Source organism: Amphichorda felina, assembly GCF_050947745.1.
Source record: "Amphichorda felina strain 45539 chromosome Unknown scaffold_9, whole genome shotgun sequence".
NCBI classification, from domain to species: Eukaryota; Fungi; Ascomycota; class Sordariomycetes; order Hypocreales; family Bionectriaceae; genus Amphichorda; species Amphichorda felina.
Genome location: NW_028145041.1, coordinates 1,165,642 through 1,192,042, shown reverse-complemented (window position 1 = coordinate 1,192,042; position 26,401 = coordinate 1,165,642). Strand labels below are relative to the sequence as shown.

At 54.8% G+C, this 26,401-nt stretch overlaps 10 protein-coding genes across 10 annotated transcripts; 5 read left to right on the top strand and 5 right to left on the bottom strand.

Moving 5' to 3' along the window:
* Window positions 1-30: 30 nt before the first annotated feature.
* Window positions 31-1,229, top strand: TOM40 (TOM complex pore protein TOM40; the record flags this gene model as incomplete). Its single annotated transcript, XM_083198286.1, has 3 exons — window positions 31-339; window positions 410-1,057; window positions 1,119-1,229. 3 exons carry the CDS (start codon window positions 31-33, stop codon window positions 1,227-1,229), a joined length of 1,068 nt encoding a protein of 355 aa, XP_083046021.1.
* A 763-nt stretch (window positions 1,230-1,992) lies between these two features.
* Window positions 1,993-4,938, bottom strand: ACO1O0_008931 (ubiquitin carboxyl-terminal hydrolase-domain-containing protein; the record flags this gene model as incomplete). Its single annotated transcript, XM_083198285.1, has 5 exons — window positions 1,993-3,377; window positions 3,434-4,178; window positions 4,233-4,595; window positions 4,667-4,774; window positions 4,852-4,938. 5 exons carry the CDS (start codon window positions 4,936-4,938, stop codon window positions 1,993-1,995), a joined length of 2,688 nt encoding a protein of 895 aa, XP_083046020.1.
* A 1,759-nt stretch (window positions 4,939-6,697) lies between these two features.
* On the top strand, window positions 6,698-7,867 carry mrpl7 (mitochondrial 54S ribosomal protein uL5m; the record flags this gene model as incomplete). Its single annotated transcript, XM_083198284.1, has 3 exons — window positions 6,698-6,930; window positions 6,982-7,675; window positions 7,742-7,867. 3 exons carry the CDS (start codon window positions 6,698-6,700, stop codon window positions 7,865-7,867), a joined length of 1,053 nt encoding a protein of 350 aa, XP_083046019.1.
* Window positions 7,868-8,089: 222 nt separating this feature from the next.
* Window positions 8,090-8,737, bottom strand: FES1 (Hsp70 nucleotide exchange factor FES1; the record flags this gene model as incomplete). The annotated part of the gene is made up of 1 exon (XM_083198283.1): window positions 8,090-8,737. One exon carries the CDS (start codon window positions 8,735-8,737, stop codon window positions 8,090-8,092), a length of 648 nt encoding a protein of 215 aa, XP_083046018.1.
* Window positions 8,738-10,740: 2,003 nt separating this feature from the next.
* ACT1 (actin) lies at window positions 10,741-12,382 on the top strand (the record flags this gene model as incomplete). Its single annotated transcript, XM_083198282.1, has 6 exons — window positions 10,741-10,747; window positions 10,858-10,888; window positions 11,055-11,110; window positions 11,218-11,248; window positions 11,324-12,095; window positions 12,152-12,382. The coding sequence occupies 6 exons, from the start codon at window positions 10,741-10,743 to the stop codon at window positions 12,380-12,382; spliced, it is 1,128 nt and encodes a 375-aa protein (XP_083046017.1).
* Window positions 12,383-12,819: 437 nt separating this feature from the next.
* Window positions 12,820-13,466, bottom strand: ACO1O0_008927 (RF-1 domain-containing protein; the record flags this gene model as incomplete). Its single annotated transcript, XM_083198281.1, has 2 exons — window positions 12,820-13,191; window positions 13,275-13,466. The coding sequence occupies 2 exons, from the start codon at window positions 13,464-13,466 to the stop codon at window positions 12,820-12,822; spliced, it is 564 nt and encodes a 187-aa protein (XP_083046016.1).
* Window positions 13,467-13,847: 381 nt separating this feature from the next.
* Window positions 13,848-14,249, top strand: ACO1O0_008926 (serine palmitoyltransferase small subunit family protein; the record flags this gene model as incomplete). The annotated part of the gene is made up of 1 exon (XM_083198280.1): window positions 13,848-14,249. The coding sequence occupies one exon, from the start codon at window positions 13,848-13,850 to the stop codon at window positions 14,247-14,249; it is 402 nt and encodes a 133-aa protein (XP_083046015.1).
* A 364-nt stretch (window positions 14,250-14,613) lies between these two features.
* Window positions 14,614-17,189, bottom strand: ELP2 (Elongator subunit ELP2; the record flags this gene model as incomplete). Its single annotated transcript, XM_083198279.1, has 3 exons — window positions 14,614-14,761; window positions 14,817-16,999; window positions 17,058-17,189. 3 exons carry the CDS (start codon window positions 17,187-17,189, stop codon window positions 14,614-14,616), a joined length of 2,463 nt encoding a protein of 820 aa, XP_083046014.1.
* A 326-nt stretch (window positions 17,190-17,515) lies between these two features.
* URM1 (ubiquitin-related modifier URM1) lies at window positions 17,516-18,145 on the top strand (the record flags this gene model as incomplete). The annotated part of the gene is made up of 3 exons (XM_083198278.1): window positions 17,516-17,577; window positions 17,719-17,883; window positions 18,028-18,145. The coding sequence occupies 3 exons, from the start codon at window positions 17,516-17,518 to the stop codon at window positions 18,143-18,145; spliced, it is 345 nt and encodes a 114-aa protein (XP_083046013.1).
* Window positions 18,146-20,849: 2,704 nt separating this feature from the next.
* On the bottom strand, window positions 20,850-22,165 carry AZF1 (C2H2-type zinc finger protein; the record flags this gene model as incomplete). The annotated part of the gene is made up of 2 exons (XM_083198277.1): window positions 20,850-21,503; window positions 21,554-22,165. 2 exons carry the CDS (start codon window positions 22,163-22,165, stop codon window positions 20,850-20,852), a joined length of 1,266 nt encoding a protein of 421 aa, XP_083046012.1.
* Window positions 22,166-26,401: the final 4,236 nt, after the last annotated feature.

Here is a 26,401-nt window from a genome sequence, read left to right as displayed (position 1 = left end):
CCGACAGGCTTGGGCGCCCTCTCTGCCATCATGGCCTCCGGAATCGACTTTCTTAGCTCTCTTCTCCTCGCCAACCCCATCGCGACCACAATAGGAGATGTCGTCAACTCCTTCTCCGAGCGCAGGGCCAAGCTCGGTCTCAGCAACCCAGGCACGATAGAGACCCTGTCCAAGGAGGTCCAGCGCGATGTCTTCCTCAACAACTCCATGTTTACCGGTGTTCGCGCCGACCTCACCAAGATCTTCAGCATGACGCCGCTGTTCCAGGTCTCGCATCAGTTCGCAATGGGCGAGCGCATCAACCCCTATACCTTTGCCACCATGTATGGTACCAACAAGGTGAGAACCCTCTTCCCATTCGTCATCGCCGTGCCTGGCTAGAACATCACTGACATTGCGACTCTTCCAGATCTTCGCCCAGGGCAACCTCGACAATGAAGGCACTCTGTCCGGACGCTTCAACTACCGCTGGACCGACAAGCTCGTCTCCAAGTCGCAGCTCTCCATCTCCCCCGGCGGCCAGGACATGGCCCAGTTCGAGCACGAGTACACCGGCGATGACTTCAGCGCTTCTCTCAAGATGCTGAACCCTTCCTTCCTGGAGGGGGGCATGACTGGCATCTTCATCGGCAGCTACCTCCAGTCCGTCACCCCCAAACTCGCCCTCGGCATGGAGACTCTGTGGCAGCGCCCGGCCCTCACTCAGGGCCCTGAGTGCGCCGTCTCGTACTGCGCACGCTACAAGGCTGAGGACTGGGTCGCCACCGCTCAGCTGCAGGCTGCCATGGGAACTCTCAACACGTCGTACTGGAGGAAGATCTCGGACAAGGTTCAGGCCGGTGTCGACATGAGCCTCGGCCTCGTGCCCGCCGCTGGTGGCATGATGGGCGGTGGTCTCCAGAAGGAGGGTGTCACCACCATTGGCGCCAAGTACGACTTCCGCATGTCCACTTTCCGTGCCCAGGTTGACTCCAAGGGCAAGCTGAGCTGCCTGCTGGAGAAGCGCGTCGCCCCCCCGGTCATGATGACCTTTGCTGCCGACCTTGACCACTTCACGGTTAGTAAACAAAGCTCCCAGAGGTCGCTCTCTTAGTAATTTTTAACTAACTCCGTTATAGCAATCGGCGAACCTTGGACTTGGTGTGTCGATTGAGTCGGCTCCCGAGGAGCTCCAGGACCAGCAGGAGGCTGCCGGTGCCCCGGCCACTCCTGCCAACATCCCCTTCTAAGCTCGGCTCGGGCATGACGACCTCGAACCCGAACCCTGCTGTTACCCCTCTGAAACTATTATAATGTGACCTGGATGCCAAGGCGCCGCAGAGCTTCGACGCCCTCTCGGCTCCTCGATGGGTCCGAGACCAGGGACATTGGTGCCCGTGTATATTACTTGTTTGTGGAATTGTCGTAGGTCGCCACTGGGAGCAAGGCGGTGGTGCAGTCTGGGTTGATCGAAAATCTAACGGCGGGGTGTTCTCCCGCGGAAGGGGTGGCTTACCATCTTTTCAAAGTTGCCTCTCGTGTACTGTATATAACGAAATAGAGAATCAGATTTCTGGTAAGGATTACTGTATCAACCTGGCAAAGAATGGCACATTCGTTTTCGGATATAGTTGGGGCCACCGATGAATGAACAATACTCTGGTATTGATACTACCTATTACTGATCTCTAACGAGTGTCATGGTTGGGAACCCAATTGGGGACCTTCTAGCTCTCCTGAATTTCTCATTCCCATGAGCATTGAAATCACATATCCCTGGACCTTTTTTTGCGGCGCGAGATGGTCTTTACCTATGAACGCCACGCTGATTATGCAATCCAACCGTTTGTATCCCTTCCCTCCCCCTAAAGACATTCTGTGAATGCCTGGGTATATTGGGGGTCCACGGAGCCAATATCTGCACTTCGTAGGAAGAGGGTATTACTCCTTAATCCGCACAATAAAAGACGTCGAAAACAATGTCGCAGCCATGCTAGTGGTGTAGAAGCACCATCACATCAGTGAACACTCTCGCTCGGGCTGATCACTAGATTTCATCTTAGTGGGCTTCTCTTTAGTAGTAGGCTTCTCCTTGGTGGGTTTCTCCTTGGTGGGTTTTTCCTTGTGGTGTTTCTCCTTGGCAGGTCTCTCCTTGGCAGGTCTCTCCTTGGGGGGTTTCTCCTTGGGAGTTTTCTCCTTGGGAGGCTTCTCCTTGGCAGGTTTCTCCTTAGCTTTGCCCTTCTTCTCATTCTTTTCTTCCCCGCTCCGTGGTGGGAGTGGTGGTTTCTCTCCCTCAAGAGGGGACTCTGGTGCACTGTGGGCAGTCGGAATATCGAGGCTGGCCCGTCCTGTAGAGTTCGAGTTGGAAATATTCAATGCCGGAGGCTCGACTAGTGCGTCTCGGCTAGGACGAATCATGAGACTGGCCACGCGGTTCATGGCGTTACTAACTCGATTTTCTCCTGACTGGCTGCTAGGACGGCTCTGCTTCCCTTTGAATCGAGCTGCAGCGCGAGATAACCTCGAGGCAGTTGTTTCGTCATTGGGAGTCATTAGGGGTGAATACTGAAGATCTGGTGTGCGGGCAGGCGTGACTGCAGTGGAATCCGTGAGATTCATGCTAGGACGGCGGGATCCATCCTGCATTGATCCAGAGTATGAATTGAGTCCGCCATCGGAGCTCTTCCTAGACCTTTCCATGTCGGCCGAAACACGAATGCTAGGCGGCTTGCTCATAGGGGTCTGGAGCTGGCCTGGAGCAGGTGTGACATGCTCATCATGCTCAACACCATTCGATTTGTGATGAGCCGCCGTCCATGAGGAAGGCAACTGTTCAACGCCGTGGCTGAACTCATTGTACGATGGAGGCTCGGGTTCAGTCTCCTCAGTAGGTGGTGCATCAACCATCGGAACAATCTGGTAAAAAAGCAGGTAAGGCATCTCATCCTTTAGAGCCTGCTTGATGTTGTCCACATAGCGAACCCGATGATCCAGATCCAGATCGTCGAATTGTACCCATTGCGCTTCTTCGTAGTCTGGTGGCGGGTCAAAGTCGTGCCGCCTATTGTCCGTAAGTACTTTTGGTGCCACTCTGGCGAAAGAGATGTAATGGCCACTCTGTACCGAGTCTCCGCGGTGGCAGATTACAGATTGCAAGACGAGTTTGTAGTCTGTGTCCAAGCATGACCTGCCTTCTCCATCCGCCGAGCTGTCGGCGAGCATGAAGTGTGGTAATCGCAGGCTATCGGGAATATCTATGTAAGTATTGTGCCTCTGGGGCTCCCCTTCCTCGGTCATGACATAACGCTTGAGGCAGATACCCACAACAGGCCGCTGATCAAAATTCATAGCGACCTCGACGTCATTTTGAGGCTCACTGCTGGATACAGCATGCCAAGCTATCAGGCCTGATCAGTCGCGTGGAGCAGGAATGATACGGGTCATCAGGACTTACGAATGAGCCGGAAGAACTGCCACGCTGGAATCGTCACAGCCTTCACCATGGTCGATCCCTTCTTCCGAGCTCTTTGGAGCATTGTTGAATCCTCAGAGTTGGAACGTCGTCCAGATTCGTCAATGTATATTTTTTGAATTAGGCTCGCAGACCTAGTTCGCGTAGCTGCCGTCTGAGTCAATGCGGCTTCGTTGCTTTCTGTGCCTTTCGAAAGTGTTTCCGATGTCGCGCTCAGAGAGCGCTCGGGATCGATGCGTTCCATTGTGACTGAGTAGTTATTTGACTCGGCCTCTTTCTCTGGTAATTGTGGCAAAGTCATTGACACTGGCGAGTCTGTCACTGATGTCGAGGCTTGGCTGTCCTCGGTGAGGATCCGGATGGTACTTCGGTGGGCCAGAGAGGGTCTGCTGTCTTGCCGCCGGTCCTCCATTGGGGACTTCTTCCCTTCCTCACTGTCTCTTAGCACGTCGACTTGGGCATTGAAGTAGTCTTCCAAGCAGTCTTCTAGCTTGATACCTTTCCCTTCGGGGTCAGGCGGCACAGCAAGGTTTAAAAGGCGCTCGTAGACGACCTTGTGGTCGTCCTTTTCTCCCTTGCCGTGATGAAATAGATCGACTTGTAACGACAAGAGTGGGAGCTGCAAAGTTTCCGTAAGAAATGCGAAGGCTTCAGAAGTATCCTGCTGCTCTAAATATTGAGCATCTGGCCATCCGCACTCGGCCAGAGTCTGCTGAATGACTCTCGTCTAGCATGATTAGCTGCAGTCTGGATAACCCCGGGACGGGTTTCTCCAACTCACTAAGTCTGTTTTAATTAGTTTTCCTGTCCTGAGCATGTTCACCCATATTCGCAGAAGGTTGACCAGCTTGCTCCTGGGGTTGTCCGGGGGAAAGTTGGCCTTCAGAATGCATTCGAAGGCGTCCATCTTGGCAAACATGGAGAAAAGGAGAGAATCTAGGTAGCAGGTAACGTTACCACGATTCTCGGCGCCAACCATGTCGACTTGGGGATTATATGGCATGATATTCCCAGACAACGACTCCTGCTCTATATGAATGAACTCGATCGTCTTGTCGGGGTCACCTTCGGCGTTGTTGGTGGCCATAATATCTTTGATGTGGTCGATCGAGACACCCGTGGCTCCGAGTCCGTCTAATCGATTCTGGATATAATTTAACTGCAGAAGTTAGTCTCCCGCTCCAACATATCCTAGAAAATGTGCAGAGATCGCACCTTGAGGTTCACTGCCGCGGTGTCCTCCGCCTCGTCTTTGCCTGGGTCATTCTTTGATTGATCTGTCTTGAACAGGGCGCGGAACGCTTCGGACCCCGGCGGTTTAGGCTGTTTGAATTCTGTCAGCGCGGTGCTCTGAAGTTTTCCATGCGAGAGCTGGAAGAGCTGCTTGGACGCCAACATACCTTGCCCACAGGAGGGGCCGACTTGCTCCTATGTTGCGCGCCACCCTTCTCCCTCAGGCTGAGAAATTTTCTAGGAAACGAACTCATGGCCGGTACCCGTCGCCAATGACGGCGAAATCGGGGGAAGGAGCGTGTTCGGCCGGGTGAGGTCAGTTTGGCGTCTGTCAGGATCGGGTTGGAGGAGGATGGCCCTCGCTGTCGAGGATTGGAGGTGGGCTGGCGGGGGGTGCGGGAGGCCCTGGTGTGGAAACTCGCCCGGGGGGGGGGGGGGGGGGGGGAGTTCTTTCGTCGCTAGCGCACTGGGACCTGGGGCTTACAAGTACTCGTACTTGGTCAAACAGCCAGGCTTTAATCTTTTAATCTCGGGCGTTCTGTACCTCGCGAATGTCGCAAAGTTAGGTAAAGGATGGATGGATAACCCAAGAGGTATATTGTTGCTACGTAGATAATTCCATAACATTAGTAGGTGTGTGATAATATTTATTATGGTTGAGCTGGAGGCTATAAATACAAACAATGTTGAGGGGAAGGTGGTGCGAAGTGCGTCAATGCCACCTCCATTTCGACGCCCGTTTCCACGCTCTGCAACTTTATCGGTTCCAGCAATCGTCCCACTGTCACGTCAGGGTCTAGAAGTGCCCACCCTTGACTGCTAAGCTGGGTTGTGGTACTATTATCTACCTTATAGTACATGATAGGGACTCGGTAAGTGAGATTGAAGTTGGGCTTTTCTGTAATGTCTGCCTACTTACTAGTACCCACTAGTAGGCAGTATACATTTTACCTTGCTTAATTGGGGAGTATCCAGCGGCCTAGGCTTCCAGCTTGATGGTTGGTACTTTATACGGATGGTGGGGAGGCTGCCTATTATGGAGAAGGGAGCCTCCCGTAATCACTCACAGGTGTACGTGTACGAGCAAAAGTCGATCAACCCGTGCCTGCATAGTCTAGTATGCACGATGACGAGGGCCTGTAAGGAAGCTGAAGGAAGACGGGATGTTGAGCCGAGCTTAGTACTACTAGCTGGGGGTTGGCGTCATCCCTTAGCGAAGTTTATCGTGGAGAATTTTACCTCGCGAAGGCGCAGGCAGATGATAACCCGTGGCGGCTCTCGGTGGGCACCTGCTGATGCTGTTGAGGCTGCTGATACGGATTACTACATTGATGAGTACCTATCTGTATGTTTAAACCATGGTGGGGTGGCATGATAGTGGTTAGTTGTCGGTAAAAGGTACAGATATGCGGATCTGTAGGCGAGCTCGCTTTCAGGCTGTGCATAAGGTAATAGGCAGTATATACTACTAATTCGTTATGATGAACTCAGATATACTATGGTGAAGCTGAGCTGGGAGGAATTATACAAGACCATGTTGTTAGCGATGATGCGCCGCCAAAGGCATAGGCAAAGCTGCGGTTATATGCCACGCATTATTAACCAAAACTTACTTAAAATACATAACAAAGGCTATAGATTATACGAGGCTTCTGATGCCGCTGGCTGCGAGGCCTGACTGCGAGGCCTGACTGCAAGGCCTGTCTCTGATGGCGTTGACTGCTAGGGCTACCTAGCTTAGTTACTAATGATGCTGTTGACTGCGAGACCTGCTATTGACTACAAGGTTCGGCTGAATGCGAGGGCCCTTCGGGGGGACCTGGCTGGAGAGGCTACCCGACGTGCACCGCCACATTGAATTCTTCACCAGCCACATCACTGCGAGCTAAACCAACCCAAAAGCGCTGGCTGTGGCGCAGTAATAACCAAGACGCCCCGTGGGAAATTTCCTTCATGCGACGAAGCTCTGGCGACAACGACATCGCGTTCCCAACCACGACACCACGATATACCATGGCGTGCTCTCGAGAAGGGTCCCGTCTAGTCGGGTCGCTTCTTCGGAGGCAATTGCCTCTCAGAGCCGCTTCCCCGTGCGCCAGAAGGTTCGCATCGACCAGCAAGGTTGACGACCTCTCTGAGCTCGACTCCAACTCGTCCTTCCTGACGCCCCCTCCGGACGAGGCTGCCGCCAAGTCTTTTGATACAAAGCAGCGGTCTGATTGCGGGAAGCAACTTCCAGGAAATAGGTGAGAGTCCAGCGCCCCAGCCGTATAGACTGTCTGGCTGACCATGGCAAGGTACCAATTCCACCCGCCTAAATACGATCGCGGCCCTCTCCACCCCGTTCAGTCGCCGCCCTCGTCCGACCCGACCGCTCGAGACTTCACCCCTGGCCCTTTCAATGTTCCCAGGTTAAAACACACCCTCGAGTCTACCATTGCCCCCGACCTGCTCGCCCTCACCTACCAGCACCACCCTCCCGGAGAAGTGCGACCAAAGTCCACAAAGGGAGAGCTGAGGACATGGGATGGCTCCTCGCCCTACTACAAGAACCGTCCTCGGAGAGGCCCCCGAGGTCCGGGCTCGGATAGGCTGCCGCTCTTGGAGCGCGACATCGGCCCCAACAACATCCCCGACATCAAGGCTGTCAGCATCTCAATGCATTCGCCCAAGGCCAGCTCCGACAAGGAATACCTGCATACCGCTCGTGCTGTTCTCCTGGCCATCTCCGGCCAGTTCCCCCAAGTCAATATTCTGCGGACCAATGTCACGCAGTTCAAGATCAAGAAGGGTGACGTTGGAGGAGTTCACGTGACTTTGACCGGCAACGCGGCTTATGAGTTTATGGACAAGCTCGTCACTCTTGTCCTTCCCAAGATCAAGGAGTGGCCGGGAGTCAAGGCTAGCAGCGGTGACGGCAATGGTAACCTTTCGCTTGGGTTGGAACCCGAGGCAATGTCCTATTTCCCTGAGCTTGAGTACAATTTCTCTGTGAGTTTTAACACATGGTATCATTGCTGGCGTTTATAAGATTCAGCTAACACCGCTTTCCTACAGTCTTATCCGGGTAAGATGATTCCTGGTTGCTACATTAGTATTCAAACGACCGCCACGTCGGACCGCCAGGGAAGACTCCTTATGGAGGCTTTGGGAGTCCCGTTTTACGGCAAGGTTAAGGATTAAAGGGTTAAGGGTAATTTTAGTTGAAGGCCACATGAGCAACTCGATTGATTCTCAATCACATGTAACATAGATATTGTATACCAAGTGTATCTTAAAGAGGTGTTCGACATCCAAAGCCATCTAGCTGGCCCTTTTCCTTGTTCCCATCTAAGACCGTCATAACTTGTCCGAAGCAACGCCTCAACTCCTGTCCAGTCACAGTACCCGTGTGCTCTCCAACCCTTATTGAGCAGCCGCCTTCGCCTTCTCCCGTAGACCATGCATTATCGCGTCGACCGCCTCCATGTCGTTAGCATCCGTCTTCTCAAGGCTGTGGCCAGCCTTGGACAGTTCTTCAACAAATTGATCTAAGCCAGGCTGGTAGTTGCGAACGGCTGAGCTCAGCGCATAAATGGCTTTGCGGCGCACGTCCTCGTGCTCGGAATCCTTGGCCGCCAGCTCCGTCAGCGGAGGGATGCCACCCATGGCCAGCAGCTTCTCCTGCGTGCGTATGTTGTTCTGCACCGCGGTGCCGATGCACCAAGCAGCCATCTTGCGGATCTCGCGCTCGTCATGGCGCAACTGGTCGAGCAGCGGGGTCCAGAGGCTGAGGTTGGCAATGTTGTTGGCGTTGTCGAGGCTCTCGATGAGCTGCTCAAAGTTGTCAAAGGCGATGAGCTTGTCGTCGAGGCTGACATCGTCATCGTTCGAGGTTATGATCTCCATCGAGGCCCTCATGAGGTCCGCCTCGGATGGGCCGCCCATGATGGCGTTCATGACGTCGGGCGTCAACTGGGAGTTTGTCGTGGGCGCCGCGGGGTCATTTTTGGTGGTATCGGAGTTCTCGATGCCCCATTTCAGGAGATCGTTTAGTCGCTTGTCTTGGCTCATCTTGCGTGACTTGAGGTTTGGATCGCCGACCGTACGATGATTGTGCAGATGAGGTTGTCTGAGCTTCCCTTAATTATCTTGCGCTTGGTCTGGAGATTTTATAAAGTTTATATTCGTAAAGCTTGTTACAATGCCCATTCTGGAAGCTTCAAGAAAGCTCTATTCCTAAAATAGACTAGCGCATCCCACAAACCGGAGGGGACAAGTCTTGTCCGCACCGGCCCATGGATTATGATGCCTTCATTCTGAGCCTTGAAACGTCACTGCTTATACAATAGGAACTCATGGATCGGAGTTGTCTTGGAGCCCATCAGGCCGCCCCAACATCGGGCTATCTATTCTTGGAAGCCGGTAAACTGGCGTCTTACTCAGTAGAGTAGCAACGAGACGTGGAAATCGTGGCCGTTGCGAAAATTTGTGCCCCACCACCAGTGCCCCTCATCGCTGCTTTAGACTTCCGCTCATGATGCGAGGCGAGTGAATTCATGCCACCTCCAGAGAGGCGCTTCATGGCGTTGTCAAGATAACGATACTGCTATGGCTTTGAGTGGCCAAGGGATCTCCGGATGTAGTCCTAGAGTCTAATACTAGGCATGTACTTGTATGATACTTGAATTAGGTAAGTAGGTATATCGCTGTGGTGGCCGAAGTCCGTCATGCGAATGTAGACGGTAAAATATGAGTAGGAATGTCCGTAGTTCTGAGTCCCCAACAAAGTCCCTGACCCCTGCTATCCTTTTAACAAGACCGGGGATTTTGATAAATACTTAATATTAGACCCCCTGGCCATTCACCGCCAATCCCAAACGCCTTCAACTCTCAGTTACAATGTGATGCCTGGACAGCCACAGCACGAATGCCTGCAGCCTTGCGTATGCATACGTAGACCCAGCGGAGCCACCGGAACAGAGGTGGAATATTACGCCGGATGAGCGATTCATGGCATTGGGGACGTGGAGTTGCGTAAGCCCCATGCTCAGGCAAACCATGACGCAGCTCCTTGGTCAGAGGATACGGGCCGGGAGGGCCATCAGGGAATACCCGTCAATGGCCACATGGCTATTATGTTTGCATCTGCAGTTGAGATGGCTTACGGTAGGATGGCCCCAAGTGACCTCGTTTACGCAACAACAGATGGAAAGGATCCTATTTCCAGTCGGTCGAATGGGAATACAGGCAGTTTGCTAATATCGATGATGCTCGATCTCTCGCACCCAAGTGTCCTCTTGATTGCCTACTAGGCAGGCAACAAGGAAATCAATCGAAGGTGTGTCCTTTCGCCGTGCCTAGCACCTTTGCGGAGGGCGCGAATCTAATGGCCAGACTAACGACAGCACCTACTTGGCACCACTATTAATACCTAGGTAGTCTAGGCAACAGGTTAGGGGGGGAGGCACGGAATTCATCTGCCTGGGCAGCCGTGGTGGTGGTTTCGTTCTGGTCAGTCTGTGAGATGAGGTGGGAGGCTGTGCGGTTGTGATGGCTGCTTGGTCGCCATGCTGGCGTTGATGGCGGTGCACTGGCAACGAACGGCGCTGGAATTGGGCCCAGCGGACATGCAGTTCCCAGCCACCACCACGAGCCAATCAGTTAAAGCAGCAAGCAACGGGCCCCCATTTTTCTGCCAGCGCCTGGGCGGTGTCGCCCTTGTCCGCCGTAGCACCGGCGCCCGTGGCAACTGGTTGACTGGCTTGACTGGCCTGTCAGTGGCTCCCTTGTCTTGGGTTCGGATGCCCACAACTTTCTCGTGACATTGGTGTGGCCCATCAGCGATACTTGGCTCCTTTACCCCCTCCACATCTCAGCTCGCCCAAGCCAACCTTCCCCATTCCATCTTCTTCTCTTCCCGACCTTGAGTCCTCTGCTCACGTCGACCACCTCCCGCTCGCACCACCTAGCTCACGGCATCTACATCGCCTGAGCTTCTTGACATTCGTCATTTATCCTCTGTAAAACCACTTTACCGCTCAATCCTTTACCGCTCCCCCCAGTAATCCGCAGCCATGGAGGGTAAGTAGCCGCAACGCCTCCCGCCCCCCTATCGCGCATCAGCCGTCGCGACGTTTGGACATCGTGACGTGCATCGCAATCGCTCTCGCTAACTGGCCTCCGTTTTGCAGAAGAAGTTGCCGCTCTCGTTATCGACAATGGGTAAGCTCCCCTAGCTCTCTCACCGACATCATCACCGCCCCTTGGTCTCTATCGAGATAGAGCACCACTGAAGCACCAATGGGCGCGGTCGATTGCCGAACCCCGAGCACATCGGCAACGAGAGACTGCAATGTTTTGGGGTACCATGAGACTGACCTGATGCTAGTTCGGGTATGTGCAAGGCCGGTTTCGCCGGTGATGATGCTCCCCGAGCTGTTTTCCGTAAGTACCCCACTTCCGCCTTCCAAGCTCCTCATCGTCCCCCGTCGGGCGATAGGGGTCAGAACAGCCCCAACTCGATTGTACACATGGCTAACGCGATGCGCCAGCGTCCATTGTCGGCCGTCCCCGCCATCATGGGTAAGTTCCGTTCGCTGCCGACAACTGTCAGCTTTGCCACGCGACAAGGAGATGGGTCCTGACCATTCGACATAGCATCATGATTGGCATGGGCCAAAAAGACTCCTACGTCGGTGACGAGGCTCAGTCCAAGCGTGGTATCCTGACCCTCCGCTACCCCATTGAGCACGGTGTCGTCACCAACTGGGACGACATGGAGAAGATCTGGCACCACACCTTCTACAATGAGCTGCGTGTGGCTCCTGAGGAGCACCCCGTCCTGCTCACCGAGGCTCCCATCAACCCTAAGTCCAACCGTGAGAAGATGACCCAGATCGTCTTCGAGACCTTCAACGCCCCCGCCTTCTACGTCTCTATCCAGGCCGTCCTGTCCCTGTACGCCTCCGGCCGTACCACCGGTATCGTCCTCGACTCCGGTGATGGTGTCACCCACGTTGTCCCCATCTACGAGGGTTTCGCCCTTCCCCACGCCATTGCCCGTGTCGACATGGCTGGCCGTGATCTTACCGACTACCTCATGAAGATCCTGGCTGAGCGTGGTTACACCTTCTCCACCACGGCCGAGCGTGAAATCGTCCGTGACATCAAGGAGAAGCTCTGCTACGTCGCCCTCGACTTCGAGCAGGAGATCCAGACTGCCGCCCAGAGCTCCAGCCTCGAGAAGTCCTACGAGCTTCCTGACGGTCAGGTCATCACCATCGGCAACGAGCGCTTCCGTGCTCCTGAGGCTCTGTTCCAGCCTTCCGTCCTTGGTCTTGAGAGCGGTGGCATCCACGTTACCACTTTCAACTCCATCATGAAGTGCGATGTCGATGTCCGTAAGGATCTGTACGGCAACATTGTCATGGTAAGCAGCTCCAATTTGAATAGCGACGCAAGATTTGTGTGACTGACAATCTACAGTCTGGTGGCACCACTATGTACCCTGGCCTCTCCGACCGTATGCAGAAGGAGATCACTGCTCTTGCTCCTTCTTCCATGAAGGTCAAGATCATTGCTCCCCCCGAGCGCAAGTACTCCGTCTGGATCGGTGGATCCATTCTCGCCTCCCTGTCCACCTTCCAGCAGATGTGGATCTCCAAGCAGGAGTACGACGAGAGCGGTCCCTCCATCGTCCACCGCAAGTGCTTCTAAGGTGTGTTGCATCCGAACCGGCCGAGGAGAGGAGAAACTAACTCTTTATGAAAGCGAGGGCGATCTGCCAAAACCGAACCCTCTCTCCCTGCGCGCAAGGACGCCAAGATCACGAAGGTGGTGGCGACCGATCCAACGTCTACTCGGCTGCGCACGTATCCTAATCGAGTCTCATATTTACGAAAAGTTTTTGACATGGTCACGGGGGTGGGCGTTGCCTTTTCTCAGAACAGACATGATGGCGGCCAGTGTGTTGTAGTCGGATGCGTTTAGGGATGCGAGCCTAGGGGTAGAAGCTGAGGTTGATTATACAATTACTTTGCTTTCCGTTCTAGACTCGTTCAATGAAAGATGCCATGAATAATTGATGCTAGTCGTGATACATTCTCATTGCTCCATGACCAACTGAAATCTGCTTCCGAGGCGTATGGCCAAATTCAAGATTTTGGTTTTGGGGTCTCTACGCCTGGTTGCCTAGCATCGCTACTAATAGTATCAACTTCCTCGACAGATTCAAGGGGCTTGCCTCCATCTATTTGCTCCTCCTCTTCTTCGTCCTGAAGTGTCCTCGCGTCATCAAGCTTCTTGTACTTGCGCCGCTTCTTCTTGTCAGCACTAGCCGCTCTCTTTTGCTTTATCCGTCCGACAATGGCGGAGCGACTCTGGTCGCCGTTGCGCAGCTCGTCAATCCTCTGGGCGAGTATCTCGCGGGCCTGTTTACGGTTCTGGTCGCGCGAGCGCGTGGCCTGGGACTTGACGACGATGCCCGTGGGCGTGTGCCGAAGCTGGACGGCCGAGTTTGTCTTGTTCTGCAGGGCGGTCATCTGTCAGCTCCTGGGTTACTGCCACGCGGGGGATTGATGGTGGACACCATCATAAGGGCGCTGCGCACAATCTTCTGGCCGCCTGGCCCGCTCCCCTTGAGGTAGAACTCCTCAATCTCCGAGTCTGGTGGGGGCTTCGGGCGCGGCGGGAGGCTCTTCTTGAGGGCGGGCGTGGTGGTCGCGAAGGGCCGGGGCGCAATGGCCCGTACGAGCTGGGGACTAGGGATTAAGCATTTTGGTCGCAGGGGGCGTAGCATCATGATGCCATCGTTTCGGGAGCTGGGGCGGTTGGTTAAGGCAGGTGGTGGGAGCGTTGTCTACGAATTTCTGGAGTGTCGCTGAGGTGGAAGTCGCTGGCTGACCGTCGGTTGAACGCAGTTGCGCTGTTAGCCGTGACGGGCCTGTCAGGCGCCGCAGGAGTCAGGACCAGTGGAGATGGAGGGACCCCTGGCCGCCCAGGCACAATCTTATCCCAGGGGACGTCAGCTCCAACCCTCCAACACAACACGCATCAACCCATCACGAGAATCGATTTCAATAACATTGTTCGCGCACCGATAGACCATAACGACTAGAGCTCAGGCGCTGCCATTGTCCTTTCTCCCGATAGACAGCAGAGCTCCATTACACAAACCGCAACCATGTCCGAGCCCATGACCCCCCAAAGATGGCTGAAGCGCAAGCTCTACCAGTTTGAACTCAGCCTTAGTGTCTATATGATGACGCCTGGCGAGAAGTTTGCATTCTGTACACCCGCCTCTCCACCCCCCTCCCCCGGCAAGTTTATGTGGGAGAATTCTTGGCTGACCATGGGGACCCCCACCGCAGACAGCATCTTCTTCCTCCTCTGCAGCTTGACCTTCATCGCGGTGGTGCTCTACCTCCCTCACCACATTTCCTTCCTCGTCGGCCGCGCGTGGTACTACATCAATGGGGAGCACATTGACGTCGGCGAGGTCGTTAAGGAGATGTCGGCTAGTGTGCTGCACGAGGCGGCGACGACGACGGCCGATGCGGCGGAGACGATGGTCAAGGAACTGTGAAGGGGGGCCTCGGCCTATAATATACGGTGGATGATGCCCACGAGAAAAGAAGACGGGATGGACTATGGAAGACGTCGCAGAAGGGAGTTTTTACACGGCGTTTGGGCATGGTTTGGGATACTAAGGTAGGCATAGAGAGATAGCCACAGAGACATGGCATAATGATAATACGGCATACCACCAACGAGTCAATTGGGGATAATATCGGCGAACTTTTGAAGAGGGACATGCTAGCATGTCAAGGGGAATATGCGTGTCACTAGGGGTTATCTACGGAAGTTCCCTAAACAGGTTGTCAAGTCATGGAATGCCTGGAAGGGCGAGGCTGGCATCGAACTTTGACTAGTTTTATTCGGGTGATATCCTAAGTCCCCTTCAAATAGTCCTCGGCAAAGGCAAATAGCCTTAGCGAGCTATCCTCTCCGGCTACAGCAAGCTCATGAGAGCCGAAGTCACCATCTGGACCACGTGGGCGCCATGCCAACTGCAACACAGTCTTGGGCAGAGCAAGCCTAAAATATCTTTTAGCAGGGGCCAAGGTAGAAGTAGGTGGGTGGGGGAGCTTACTCTTTTGCGGATGGCAGTTCCTCAATTTTGGCGTCCTCGCCCACAATATACAGACCAATCCGCCCAGCCTCAGTTCCCACGGCCAGAACATACTTCCCATTGACGGGCCGGGGCAAGAAGTCCACTGCTGTGACGGGTCCCTCGCTTGGTATCGACGCGATCTGCGTGAACTGGAGGTTGCTAGCCTCGTCTCCTGTAGCGGCCCATATCCTGACTTGCTTGTCTCGGCCAGCGGTCGCAAACATGGGTTTCTCAGACGGCGCCCAGGCCGCGTCGAGAATCATCCGTGTGTGCCCCTTGGGGTTCGACTGCACGAGGCTGTACTGCACCAAATCGTCCGGATCCCGTGCGAAGACAGCCCATTGTCTGTCACGCCCAACGCTAAGGAGATATTTATCATCGCCCGAGAAGCGAAGGCGCGTGGTGGTGAGGGAGTGGGCCGTCAGAGGGGGCCTGACTTCGGTCCAGCGCTCTGTTTCAAAGAGTCGGATGACGGCGTGGTTAGTCGAGCTCGCCTTGCAAGCGCTGGCAATGACCTTGCCATCGTGGGACGCGGCAAGGCAAGAGAGTTCGTAGCCGTGCCCGTACAGCTTCTCCGTCTCGGGCCACAGCGTATGCCGGGACAGCGTCTCTTCGTAGGGCGGGTGGTCGATGTCAAGATACGACTTCTTGACAATCGTAGCCGGGTCCATAGCTTCCCTGTCACGGTGGTCCACGGGGGCAATCTCCTGGTCGTCATCCACTGCGTCGATGGCCTTGTTGGACAGCCCAAGCACAGGCATATTGGCGGCGTCTGGCATGTGGCTCACGTCGGCGCTTCCGATCCCGCCGAGGCGGTTGAGCATCGAAGCCACCGCCTTTGGCTCGCTAAACACTCTCATGAGCTTCTCATCGGCGCCAGAGACAAACTGCGACGGGCCCAAGGCGTCGATGCAGTTGAGGTCGTAGCCGTGGATCTGCGGGCGTGACATCTCGTGCCAAGTGTTAGCACCGGAGGCGGTCCACTTTGTATGCAGCCGCGTCGTCTGATCCAGACTTGTCGAGAGGAGATATTCGCCATTGGTAGACCAGGTAATGCCGGTCACTGCCTTGGTATGCCCGGAGATGGATACGCACGGTTTCCATGCATCTTCGGACGCATCGTACTGCCACCTCCTCCAACTTCCCGTCCTGCCCAGGCAGACAACCGAGTTGCCATCGGGGGACCAGAGCCCCGTCCAGAAGCCACCAGTGCTACCGGTTGCCGTTGTCGCCCCCTTTTCCCTGCTGATCTCCCCGAGCCTCACGGTGCTCACCCATATACCCGAACCCGGGTCCGCCTCCCAGATCGCCAGGGAGTTGTCTGCTGACGTCGACAGGAGCTGCAGCTTTCCGTCTGCATGTGTGCGCCACTGGGCACTATAGATCCAGTCTTCGTGGCCCAGCAGGAGCGCTTCGAATGTCACGGAAAAGTCTCTGCCCGCTGCCTTGAGCTTGTGCGCCTTATTTGAGGGCGACTTGCCAGGCAGATAGGCACCGCTCAGGGGGTCGGCGCCCTCGGCAGCGAGTGCAGGGAGCTCCTTGCCCTCGTGGACGCGCCATATGCGGATGTACTTGTCCTGGCTGGCCGACGCGAGGAGGAGGTCGGACCCTTGGTCCTGGGGTTCTCGTGTGAATCTCAATGATCTTATCCAGCTCTCGTGCCCCGATAGTTTTGCCTGGAGGTCAAACTGAAGACTCTCCTGCTTTGCGCCTGCGGTGAAGATTTGGATAGTATCTCTAGTACCCGCAGCGGCGAGTATGAGGAGATCGCCCTGCTGGTCGAGTGGACTCAGCGATAGTGAAAGGGGAAAAAACTTGGGCATCGTCTTGATGGACTGGATGAGTTTCAGGTTGTCATCCTCGAAGCTCCAGATCTTGATGGTTGCATCGGCGCTGCCTGTCGCGAGGATCCATTTCGGGCGAGGACCGTGGACCCTCAGGGCCGAGATGCAATTTATCGGACCACCATGCTCTGTGGACACTTGGATTATCTCAAAGTCTTGTGAGTTCACCGGCGCCTTCCAGGTGATGAGGGCCTTGTCGTCGGAACCGGTGATGAGATAGACCGACTCATCGCCATCTGACGACGGCAAAAAGGAGACGGCCTTGACGGTCTCCTTGTGACCTTTCAGAAGCCTCGTGATACCGCGAGGCAGGTCAGCCTACAGTTTACCACGTCAGACACCAGACTCATTGTGGTATATTAGGAATGGGACCTACCGCAGGCTCCCAGAGAGCGACATTAACATCGGCGCCAAAGGCGACGACGCCACCGGTGCTCCAGTCGGCGACGGCAGTCTGTCTGTTGGCCCCGGTTGACAAGTACTCAGGCAATATCGTCTTGGGTCCCATACTAGATCATGTGGCCTGTTTCGCGGGCGCAGTGACTTGTCCTGTGAGTGAGTCTTGAAAAATGCATCTTTGAGGGCGCTGATTGGCTACAGTGGCGATGAAGTTAGGCTTCTGAGTTTCTGCCCCGATTACGTTATCCCGTTTAGTTCCAGGCCAGCAGTCCTCCAGCAAACTGCCCCTCTAAGAATCTATAGAACTCATAGATTTTCTCCATCGAGTTGCGCCTCCTCAACCCCTAGGCCACTATTACCGTCGTGGCCGTATTCAGCTCCCACCATCTATTCGTATTTCGTCCCCGCAGCAACCGAGACAGCGTCTTCTTCACCATGGGTGACGCGGGCGCCACGAACCCCTCCAAAGGAGAGCTGCCCCTCGTTGTCGAGTTCTCGTATGTCCATTCTCTATTCCTACCATCACGCAGCCACACGGTCACGGCCATGGCCACGACCGCAATTTCATCGGGATCCCTCAATGCACTGTCATCACTCTTGTTGCCCCCATGTGACACTCCACTGACAGCCACAAACAGAGGCGGTCTCGAGATGCTCTTCGCAGATGAGCGTCGCCATTCGCTGGCCATCCCGTCCACCGACAAGGATGGACGCCCATCCACCATAGCCTTTCTCATTGCCTACCTCTGCGACAACCTCATGAAAGACTCCCGACAGGAGCTCTTTGTTCTTGGTGGCCACCTGTATGTCCCCCCTCCATCACCACTCCACTTCCCGTCGCCGCATGCACCTACCTTAGTCACACTCCTTCAACACCCCCCCACGACACACAGAGCCCTCTGATTCGCAGCGTCACGGCGGCTAGTAACTCACACTTCCCGTGACAGTCGACCGGGAATCCTAGTACTGATCAACGATGCCGACTGGGAACTGGAGGGTGAAGAGGCGTATGAGATCCAACCAGGGGACAACATCCTCTTCGTCTCGACCCTTCATGGAGGCTAGGCGGCGCCGGCAGCTGCCGCACTTCAGCTCTACCTAGTTCCTTGGGGTTCTGAAACACTTCTGGACCATGCCTTCCCGCCCCGGCTACTCCACCTCTCCAGCCTCTCCCGCGAGGCTTGTCCTGTTATGTAGAGCATCTCCAGAGGTCGGGAGCGCCGAGGAGGACGAAGACAACGAGCGGCTGGCTCATCTTTGAAGGGTATCTCTACTCGTACCGCCATACCCGCGCGCCCTGTGTTACCGATCAGTCCGGCCACATCACTTGTCACTTCCAGAGACCTCCCCTCGCCACACCGGTAATTGAGGCGTTGTCAGTGTACATACGGACATCTCCAGAGCACGGGGCGTGTCGACAGGGGGAGGGGGGTATCGTAGGAAGGGATCCCCACCACGCGGACGCAGAGTATCGTTGCGCGGATGAGGGTCTTCCCGCAACGACGATGCTACTCGCTACCCAGCATTGAAAGTATCGGCAGCCAAAAGTTTGGCAGCATCAATGACGCACGATTGGATTCGGGGCCGCGGTGATCAGCCAGATTGAGCAGATTGAGCACATCGTGGTGCTGCAGCAACCCCTGAGCCGCCTTGCAGTGACTTGCATCCCGGTGAGTAAGGGCTGTCCAGGGACGACGAGTGAAGCTGAGGCTGGCTGTGGCAAAACAAGGCGGCGGCTGCGCCTTGTTGGCCGGTGAGCCGGGGGTTTGTTTCCTGGACACGCGGCATGCAGATATTCAGATGCGCTGAGACAATGTTACCGATTAGTGCGATTACAACGCACCTGTAATATGTATGTACCACGAACTGTGCTACTATGCCTGCCATCGAAGACCAGAAAAATCTGCCGCAGGGCCGGCTGGACCCCAAGCAGATGCGGTCAGGCGGAGCGCCAGCCAACCGCGCTTCAGCAAGGCCAAAGCCGCCAAACGCACGTAAAATCGCCGGAACGGGAGGGATGCATGGATATGCAGGCGATGCTGTCGACCTTTCCCGATCATGGATGATGGATCCTCCTCTCTCCACACAGAGTCCACACAATGCCGCTCTATCTCTCCACAAGTTCACACTGCCGAGAGCCTTGTTGCAGTGCTTGTCGTCGCCACGGGAGAACAATAAACACCACCAATTCCAATTTCTCCATCTCCGCCCCCATGACGATATTTCATTCCATTCCCCCCCCCCTCCCCGCTCCCCACACCCATCGTTCGGCAGCAGTCCTGTTCCTGGATAATAGGTACCTAATAACAATAATATCGAGAACCCCATAGCAGGCCGTTTGTGCCCAACGAGAGAGGATCGTGACCACCCTCAGCCCCTATCCTCATCTCCCCCCCATTTCCCGGTCGGGCCGCAAAGAAATGAAGGAAAACGGGACCATCGCCGCGGTGTTGGTCCCGTGGTAGCGCTCGTACATGCTCGTGGGCGTAGCACCTCGTAATGTGGCATGCCAATTTCAAAATTTCCCCAATGCTGACGCGCAGACGCCAGAAAAGTCTCATCAATCACCTGCGGGTTGCCCCACGGTTTGTTTTATCAGATCGGTGAGAGATTGCCCTGTCGTTGCATGCGTACACCGGCGAATCACAGGCTGCCTAGGCGCCTAGGGCAAATGGCATGGAGGATGCTCCCGGATACGCGGAGTTGCGGACTGCCAACGGCCCTGTAAAAGCCGGACCTTTTGGGCGCCTGTCCGGCCAAGAAACGCTGGGCAACATAGGTGGCGTAGCATTATTGGTACGCAGTAATAACAGTAGCACAGGCCCGTAGTAGTATTGCCAGCACAGTTGTAAACCTTGTAGGCCTTGGCAGGCGTCTACCACTCCCCCAGGCATTACCAGACTCAACTCAGCATCACCAAAGGGGTCAAGAAGAATTACAGCGTTTGTTGCGTGGTAAAATACTAAATATAACTTTTGAGTTGCGCTATCTGGTCGAGGCTATCTAAGTCTGACCAATATAAAACAGCGATAAACATCTGAAAATGCAGAGTGCCGCCTCCCGTGGTATCTTCCTTGATGATGCATCTCCATTGTGCCGTTTTCCCAATGTACTCTGTGAGCCATGGGATCCTGTGACCCTGACCATGCACCGATGCAATCGTCTTTCCGACATAGTACTCCTCTGGGCCTTAAGGGATCTAGCAACCCCGGCCATGCCAATCATTCAACCGTCTACCCAACCAAACAGATAGAAAACAAGCGCGCATATAAAACAACCATCAACAGCATCTTACCCCTGCGCAACAAGGTGGTGTGGCCAAGGTAAAACGCAGGGAAAGAGTGGGAGAAGAGAAAACAAATTCAGTAAAAAAAAAAAAAACACAGAGCAAAACGTAATGTTCAGACAGCCGACCCATCATCCTCAGAGTAACTCCATCCGCGCGTGGTGGTCAGCGACCACTTGTGAGAAGAATACCCCCCAACGCTTGTATATAGTGTAAAACAAAAACAGCAACAAAAAATCAAGACGAATTCGAGAACACGTATCTTGCCCTGGTCCTGGTGACCCCAGTGGCAACATTGCAATAAGAAAAATTGTAACGATAAGACAAAACTGACAAGGCTGGACGCGCTCCGCTAGAGAAATCTTTTTCGACGTAAACCATTTTTATGTTGCCGTAAGTCATCATGTCGAAGATCGCCCGTGACGACTCTTGATATCCCTTCCACTCATGGGTCGTCGACTTCCGCGGCTGCTCGTCTACCGTCTAGTATAGACGCTCGCCAAAGCCCATCTGCCGTGCGTGCTCGTCTTGGTAGAGCATGTGACCAGGATTGGGGTTGTGGCTGTCGACGGCAAAGGCAGGGCCGAAGTTGCTGGTTCGGGGTATGTTGTTGACCATGTGACTGTGGCTGCTGGTCATGGTGTATATAGGCTCCTGGGAAGGTTGTCGAGACTCTTGTGTCACCGCCTTAGAGCTCGAGGCCTTCCGAGATGCAGTACGTGTCTCCCTGGCGGCAATCTTGCGGGCCTTGCCGCGCCCCTTGATGCCCTTGTTGCTGTTCTTGTAGTGGAGCTTGAAGTAATCAAAGAGCGTGCGGTACTCTTCAGGGATATAGCCCTCAGTGGTGAACTTGACAAACTTGGAAGTCAGGTCCTGGAGAGCCTCCTTGTGGAAGTTGTTCTGGTGCGTCTTCATATTGCCGAGCTGGGAGAAGCGTTTATCGCAGCCTTCGAGGAGGCACCGGAAAGGCTTCTTGCCCTCGTGCGTCTCCTCGTGAGACTTGACGTTGCCCTTCTGCGCGAAAGTCTTGTCGCACTTTCCGCACTTGTATGGCCTCTCGCCCGTATGTCGACGCTCGTGAGTCTTGAGGTTTCCGAGCTGAGAAAAGGTGAGCTTGCAACCTTCATGGCTGCAGACCTGTGCTGTGTTAGACCAAAAGCGAGGAGCGGGACCAATATTCAACGTACGTATGGGCGCTTGCCGGTGTGGGTGCGCTTGTGGATGTCGAGGTGAGTCTTCTGTGAGAAGCCCTTGTTGCAGTTTGGCCCGTCACAGAAATACTTCTTTGGCTTGGAGGTTCCTTGCGAGGAGGGACAAGGCGACATAGCAGAGCTGGCCGGGCTTGAGTGCGCTGAGATCAGCTCCAGCTTGGGAGATGCCATCGGGGTGAAGGTCTGCGCATCGCTGGGATTGCCGCATTCGTCGGTCTGGATAGCTTTCATGAGCTGGTCGACATCGGTAGCAAAATCGATGCGGTCCTTTGGGTCAAGGGTCTCGTTGGCAGTAATCGTCTTTGAATTCAGATTCGGGTTCGAGTCTTGCTGTTCCGTGCAGATTTCCGAGCCGCGTCTTGATGACGGGGGAGACAGATGGCCATTGATGAGGCAGGGCTTGACATCTTCTCGGGCCATAAGGGCCGGCTGAGCGACAAGCCTGGCGTCTGGATGTGCTTGGTATTCCGGTTTGAAGGGCATCGAGGCAGGAACGAGGTGACCCGAGTGGTCATAGGGGCCATAGGAGCCATGGTAGTGTGGCGCAGGCATGGGCTGGAGGTGGGCTGGGTTATACTGGGGAGCCATCATGTAAGTTGGGGCCATCATGTGTCCATGCATCATGTCGGGACTTTGTGGGCGCGAGCCGTAGACCATGAGTCCCTGGGCATCCATCATGCCATATTCGTGTGCCATTTGCTGAGGCCAACGCCCCCAGTTGGTGTGCCCAGTGGGTTGTGCTGTGAGGGCCATTTTGACGGGGTGCTTGGTTTATCTGCCAGTCTCGCCTGCAGGAGCAAGGCCAACAACTCGGTACGGTCTAAGATGTTTGAGAAGGTAGAAGAGAGCTGTTTGAAGTAGAGCGATCCACGGGGTAGATTGGGAGCTGGATTCAATGACGGCGTTGTCGTGATTTCCAGACACTCCACTGCTGTCAAAGGCGACGAGGTAAGGTCCAAGTGAGTAAGTACTGGAGCGAAAGATGTTGCGAACAGAAAACAAAAAGCCGGCCCAAAGATTATTAAAGAAGATACGCTGTGGTGGATGATAGAGGGGTAGTTGGTCAGGAGAGGTGTCTGAAGTGAGGGAGGATGCGGGTAGTTATGTATGTATGCGCTTGGACAATCCGTAGCAAATTGACAGAGGAGTTATGGACAGCGATTTGATCTAAGGCACACTACCCTAGTAACAGTACCGTACCTCCCTGCCCGCGAAAGCTGTCATGGCCATCAAAAGAGAGTGGGACTCAGGATGGGAAAGATCCGGTGTACGTAGCGCGTACTTCGTACCTCTTCGTACCTTGCTCTCTCTCGAGCGACCCCCAACCCCCAACCCCGCCCCACCAATAGGTACAAGGGTCGGCAGTGGCATGGGCCCCCGGCCCATGTCCATGTAGCTGGCAAGCTGCGAGGTGATCCTGGTACTGACTGGTAGGGGTGGGTGGGGAATGAGCCTTGTATGTACCTCAAGAGTCCATGGCCCTCGCGGCCTCACCTCTCAAGCACCACAGTGAGGAGACAAGGCATCGAGTCCGTCAACAGGGAGCTCGCCTTTAGCTTGACGGGAGACCGGGGGAGGGGCGTGTATCTTTGGATTCAGCCACGTCCAAGTGTGGAAATCATTATACTGCAATAGAAGACGTTGTATAGTACGTGGTCAAGAGTTTTTTCCTTTGCGGCGAGAAGCCCACGAGGTAGGTAGACCAAAAGAGGTTCCTCCAAGGAGCCAAGAGTTGCAGGTTCTCAGCTGGTCCACACAAGCTGTCAAGTTTCGAAGCTCTCCAGTGGCCCTGTAATTCGTGTCCGTGGCAAAACTCAGTGGCTCAGACTGGTCAATAGTTCCCCCGGCTTGTCTTGTCTTTGTGACCATTGAGACATTGGGGGAAACCTGGAACATGGAGCCTGCCACTAGAGTCTGGGCCTAGAGCCTGGAGCTAGCAGCACTGGACCGGCTGGGCCGACTGGAGGAGATCGAGCGTTGAGCAACGGCGTTTGTCTTGGTCGTTTGCCAGCCGGAATTGCTGTCTTTCACAACTTTGGCACTTCTGGTCTTTTCTCGAGCTGGCTCAGGCCCGCGGCCAGGCTGGCCGGGTTGAAACCAGATGACACTTGGACAGCTCCTCTAAGCGGCAGCGGTTTGTCTTCTCTCTGGTCCTCAGGATAACTAATTAAGTTGAGTTTCCTGGTGAGTGGTTCCAAATAGGGTTGAGGAGGTCTGTCACAGGTGATAAATTGAATCAATCTTGGGGGGTGTAACCTGGAGGTGGAAGAAGGAGGTGTGCACAGCTACTACCAGTAGTATCTAGATAAGTACGGATACTACATGTATTATGGGATCGATGTATGTTGAGTGCCGGGTAGCGGTCAGTGCCCGGGAAGGTGCACTCTGGGTGGTGGCTGCCCAACTGCCAGCGCGGGCTGTGACCACCTGCACTGCTGTGATCTCCAGGTGTGGAAGGCCCAGAGGTGCTTCCAGCTGTAAGTTGCAGAGCGCCACAGGTCGGGTGCTGGCTCCCGTCCTCCTGAGGCGCTGAGGGTGTGGCCGTGGATCAGGATGACCCCGGCCCCTGGTGAGGTCCTTCCGCACTCCATTATTCAGGAACAGCATATGTTATTATTATTACGGATACTACCTAGTAGTGTTATTATACGAAGCCCGCAAAGTACTCCGTAATACTCGTAACATTGAGGTTGCCCAACCACAACTCGCATGGGAACTCCCGCGTATCCAGCAACCATCAACTGGGAGTTTTGACTCGCACCATGAACTACGAAGTACGTACTATGTAAATCCGGCATATCGCTTCGCCTCGTCGGCTGGCCTTGGCACGATTGACGGCCGAAATACCAGGGGCCCCTCACGACGCGAGTCACGACTGGCGAGCAAACCAACACAAACCAATATTCACCTAACATCCAGGCAACCACGACCACAGGGCTGTGGCCCGGTCATGTTCCGCCTCCAGACTCCATTCAGGTGACCGTTGAAGAACTTCGATCCAGAATCATTCATTCTTCGATGGATGACCTTGATTCAGTTCTTGGCCCCCATCAGTGAACACACAAATTGACCGCGACTCGCGCAACTAGAGCTCGGACCTCCCAGACTGCACCCCTTGTCACCACCTCGTCACCAACCGTTGAAGTTGCAGCGATCTCTCCATCGTCCTCCTTGCTGTCGACTGTCGTTCGCTGGAACCCCGCCGATGCGCACGAACGAGGTATGTAGTGTTACCATATTACTCGTAGTAGTTCATCGCATCGCCAATTCCAAAGGCCGTGCGCAGGACGAACCTCCACATTGACGTGACCACCCGGGCTCCCGGACCCCGCCAATCTATCTGGCCGTCCCCTGCTCCTCTTAGCGCCAATCTCCGGCCCACAAGTCGCTTAGCCCACCGGTCTGGCGGGTCGGATGATCACCCTCCCCCAATCCCCAATGAATCCCCATCATCAATCCAGATTCCCGATTGTCACTCAATCCCAATCAACACCTAGTAGATCTCGCGGCCTCGCCTCGTGTGCCCCTGGGAAAGGCGCGCAACATCCAACTTGTAACAGATTCGCCCCCCGTGAAGGGGGGTCCGGATGAGGCTTGCGCCGATGCGCGCTCTTGTCGCTCTCCACCAAGAATGAGGCTGCCCAGACCCATGCTCTCAATCCTTCACGGGCGGCACCGAAGCGCGATCAATGCCGCGAACTGCTTGCAAGGGGGGTACAAGATGTGTGCTGGTACTTTCGCAAGGGTGGGAGAATGCGTCACGAGTTTGTCCCAGGTACGTATCCATACCTATGTACAGACACGCAGAGGTCCTGGGTCCAACGGCGGCGGGTGAGCCAAGCTGCACCCCCGAGGTAGGGTGCGTTTCCTCTTTGAGCTAGCCTTCTTTCCTCCTCTCCTCTCTCACCCAAATCTGGAGCTCAGAAGTGGGGTGGGGTTGGGTATGTATTACGTCCCCCTCCAGTACGAATTGGAGATTGGAGAGTCGCCAACCAGACCACGTCTGTCCCTCCTGTTTGCTTGGGTAGTCAAACCACCAAACAGCCAAACAGGCCATGCCGGCTGGCCTGGCTGCCGTCTGGGCCATGCTCAGATCCACCAACCTGCACTCTGGTCTTGGTGTTCACCGTCTTTGATGGTGACATCTCAGCACGGCGCTGGAACTCCCTCATTTCCATCCGCTGCGACTCCAAAATTGGCCCGGTTTGAAAGTGCGGCGAGTCAATCGGATCGGTCACTCCGCAACAGGCAGAGGGGCACATGCCCCCTCCCAAACATCTGCGCCATTCAATGGGCATTGAAGTCTCCGCTGCTGGGATGGTTGATCTCCAGCGGCTCAATCGGATCACCAGATGGGTAAGATGGGCTCAAAGCTTGGCGCTGCGGCTCGCATGCACAATACGCACGGATTTGCTCGGCCAATAACCACCAGGACTTTCACCTGTCATTTCACTTCACGATTGCTAACACAGACATTGAATCGTATATACAGGAAGTTTTTAAAATATTGGACTTCACAGAGTCATGGGATGCCTGACCTCGGCACGATCTCAGGTGGAGCCTGGGCCAATCTTCAAATCCGTGTTAGCAAAGGGCCCTGCAATTGCCTGGCGCTCCCAGGGTATCGATCACAGGCTCTCCCCGGAGTACTAGTAGTATATACCAACTACCAATTACTACGAGTGCATACGAGTAGTACAGTCATATTGAGAGTTAGGACTAGCTCCCTTAAGCACTGGAAGTTGCGGCGGCCGCCAGAGAGTGAGGAACATGGAAGATGTCTCACGTGCCACGGCCTGCGAGGATGAAAACTTCCTCTGTCAC